Below are 3,478 nucleotides of genomic sequence, written 5' to 3'. Positions count from 1 at the left end.
TACTCAAGTGCAACTGTTTCTTTTCAGGTTGGCAACACAAAGTCAGGGTGATGTTATCTGAGAGAAGTTTAGAGGAATGAGTCTCTGCAGATTGGAGGACTTTCACCGTCTTGTGGTCTGCGGGACGGAGCCGGGGGTGCGGGCCCGTCATTCAGATGGATTTAATGTTTCTTTTCTCTTCCTTCGTGTGTGTTATGTATTATATATTCTATATTTTCCTGTTGTTGCCAGTCGCTCAGTCTTTGTGATGCTGTGTTATTGTTTTAATATATTTGAATAATAGTAATTTATAAAACGAACTCCTGTGGGACAAAAAAAAACTCATGTTTGTAGTTTGACAACAAAAACATTAGAAAAAACTCATCTCTCAAAACTGAGGCGAAGTGAGACCTCCTTCTCTCTTCACCTACCGACGACCAACTCTCGCGAGAGGTCGCCATAGCTTCTCGAAGTCTCGCGGTTCCCCCAAAAAACAGGTGAGAGCCGCTGGAGAAACTCGAATAAACCGAGATTCACTCGAGTTTTGCGGCTGCGACGCGTCGGACGCTGCGGGGGATCCACTCAGGTGAGTCGCGGCCGCTCCCGCCGCACCTGGGAGCGGCGGCTCGGCGGGTATGCGGGACGCTACGGCCACGCTAGCTACGTTAGCATGCGGGGGTGTTAGCATAACTTTAGCTGCCTCGGCCGCGTCCAACTCAAAGTGCGGGGACGTGTCTTTGTTGTGTTCCAGCTGCTGTTGTCTCCGACGGCCGCGACATGTCCGACAGCGAGGAGAGCGACTACTCCGACAACCAGAGCGGCAGCAGCGATGGGGAGGCCGAGGAGGTGGAGGAGGTATGCTAACCGCTAGCGAGGCGTGCTAAGCGCCCGGTGGCTCCGCGAGGCGGGTTAAACCAAGTCCAGCGCACTTTATTAGTTTGGTCCTGTTTGTCCAGGCGGAGGCGGCGAGCCCCGTGGGCAGCGACAAGGTAGCCGAGGAGGAGGGGGAGGACCTGGAGGATGAGGAGGAGTACGACGAAGAGGAGGAGGAGGACGATGAAGACCGTCCCAGGAAGAAGCCGAGACACGGAGGATTCATCCTGGATGAAGCCGGTATGAACACATCACTTTGTCCGTCCTCTACCCTTTCTCCATCTTTCCTCCTGGTGTCTCTGTCCTCCTCTTTCTGCCCTCCTCCCTCCTGTCTCCATCCTCCCTCCTTCTCTATGTTCTCCCTCCTCTTGTCTCTATCCTCCCTCCTCACCTCAGTCCTTCTCCTCTATAGTCTCCCTCCTCCTGTCTCTATCCTCCCTCCTCACTTCTGTCCTTCTCTATATTCTCCCTCCTCCTGTCTATGTTCTCCCTCCTCACCTCTGTCCTTCTCCTCTCTATGTTCTCCTTCCTCCTGTCTCTATCCTCCCTCCTCACCTCTGTACTCCTTCGTCTTGTCTCTATCCTCCCTCCTCACCTCTGTCCTTCTCCTCTATAGTCTCCCTCCTCCTGTCTATGTTCTCCCTCCTCACCTCTGTCCTTCTCCTCTCTATGTTCTCCCTCCTCCTGTCTCTATCCTCCCTCCTCACCTCTGTCCTTCTCCTCTCTATGTTCTCCTTCCTCCTGTCTCTATCCTCCCTCCTCAGCTCTGTACTCCTTCGTCTTGTCTCTATCCTCCCTCCTCACCTCTGTACTCCTTCGTCTTGTCTCTATCCTCCCTCCTCACCTCTGTACTCCTTCGTCTTGTCTCTATCCTCCCTCCTCACCTCTGTACTCCTCCTCTCTATGTTCTCCCTCCTCCTCTCTATGTTCTCCCTCCTCCTGTCTCTATCCTCTCCTCTTGTCTCTGTCCTCAGCGTCCTCTGTTCCATGACACTTGTGTTGCCTCTCAGTGATGAATCCATCTTTAATATGTCCGTCTCTCTGTTTCTCTCTTTTTAGATGTGGACGACGAGTATGAGGATGAGGACGATCAGTGGGAGGAAGGAGCTGAAGATATCCTGGAGAAAGGTAAGAGAACTCAAACTGTTTGAAACAAGGTGTGAAAGTCCATCAACTAAATGGTCTTCTTTCTTAGTAACAAGTCAAAAACACAGACCACATGCACATGTCTGTAGTTTAATTCAATTTATAGAAAATAGTTGTTACTGAAAAGTTTGTTATAAAGAGGAACATCTAAGCATTAAGTCATCTGACCAAATCATGATCACATCATCTAAACACAGCAGATGAACGTGTCTGTGTTCAGACGCTTCTTCTACTTCGTGTGTTTAACGCTCATTCTGAGTGGGAACATCTCAGAATACACATATTTCAGTTTGTTTGCTCTTTTTAGAATTCATCTGGACTAATGAGGCGACCTCAGTCCTCTGTGGCTCATTTACAAATCACACGCTGGCTTATTTTTTTGTGGCTGTAACCAAGCAATGGAAGATTTTGTGTGTTTGACTCCAGCTCCACACTTTGTGGTATTTTCCCTGTAACGCTCTGACGCCACAGACTTGTCCCTGGGACAGTTTCCGTGACGTCCAGACATTTTGTTTATCTTCTGTCACTCAGACAATCACTGTGTTGATCTCACTGACACGTCAACAGAAGTCAGGTTTATAGTTTTATTTCACTGATGAAGTTATGAATGAAGTTATTTCTTCAGCTTATAAAAGCAGCTGTAGTGTAAAGTGCTCAGACTGGTGTTGACATCTGATGTGTGAACTCTGTAGCTTCAGTTAGCGACGTGTTGTCTGACTGAACTCTCTCTGTCTTCGTTGGTGTTCCTCTCTGTCATGCATGTCCTCTTCAGTTAACGGTAATTCTGCTCCAGATACTCTCCTGCTCTGATGCCGTCATTTATATCCATGTGTATCTGAAGCCGATGGAATATCAGTTTCATCCATTTGATAAAATCCATGTCACAGAATGTATTAACCCGCACCTCATCCGAGCACAGCTGTTTTTGTGAGTGTGTAGTTTAACGGGAGGAAGCACCGAAGGCAAATCCATTATTGGCTTTTTGATCGAGAGCCGCTCGCTGCAAACAGTCGCTGCAAATGTTAATGTTAATTTTTACTTTTAAACATTAGTCACAGAGATTTTAGTTCTTTTTAATTTGATAAAACTAAAAAGGACAAAAAGTCAGTTTGATGTTGTTTGCTCTTTGGTTTGGATCAAATCCAGCCACATAAGACAGTGTCAGGTTGGAAGTGTTAGAAACGCACTGTGGAGTCTGCATCCAGAGGTTTGATGTGAAGGGTTAATATTCCATCCTCTCATTGTTAATCTGGATACGTGGTCACTAACTCCACCTTCAGAGAACCAAGTGTGATCATTTGCCTGAGCCTGCAGCCTGGTAGAAGACTGTCACCTCTTTATTTAACTAACCGACGCTCCAAGCTTCTCATGTGGCTTCACTGGAGGAGTAGAAACAAAACCAGGACCAGTCTGAGCTCTGCAGCGTGTTTCACTAGTGACTGTATATAAAGAGGATCAGTGACTGTATATAAAGAGGATC

General features: G+C 47.6%; 1 protein-coding gene across 2 annotated transcripts; it reads left to right on the top strand.

The window, feature by feature from the left end:
* The first annotated feature begins 354 nt into the window (after nucleotides 1-354).
* supt5h (SPT5 homolog, DSIF elongation factor subunit) lies at nucleotides 355-3,413 on the top strand. Of its 2 annotated transcripts, none has more exons than XM_034603681.1 (5): nucleotides 355-476; nucleotides 731-834; nucleotides 936-1,092; nucleotides 1,912-1,980; nucleotides 2,771-3,413. In XM_034603681.1, exons 2-5 carry the CDS (start codon nucleotides 757-759, stop codon nucleotides 2,806-2,808), a joined length of 342 nt encoding a protein of 113 aa, XP_034459572.1. In that variant the 5' UTR covers nucleotides 355-476; nucleotides 731-756; the 3' UTR covers nucleotides 2,809-3,413. The 2 variants fall into 2 exon arrangements, with proteins under 2 accessions (XP_034459572.1, XP_034459571.1); XM_034603680.1 differs by having other exon boundaries at nucleotides 406-565; nucleotides 2,771-3,409.
* Nucleotides 3,414-3,478: the final 65 nt, after the last annotated feature.

Source organism: Hippoglossus hippoglossus, chromosome 13 (assembly GCF_009819705.1).
Source record: "Hippoglossus hippoglossus isolate fHipHip1 chromosome 13, fHipHip1.pri, whole genome shotgun sequence".
Lineage (NCBI taxonomy): Eukaryota > Metazoa > Chordata > Actinopteri > Pleuronectiformes > Pleuronectidae > Hippoglossus > Hippoglossus hippoglossus.
This window is presented reverse-complemented; position numbering and strand designations above follow the sequence as displayed.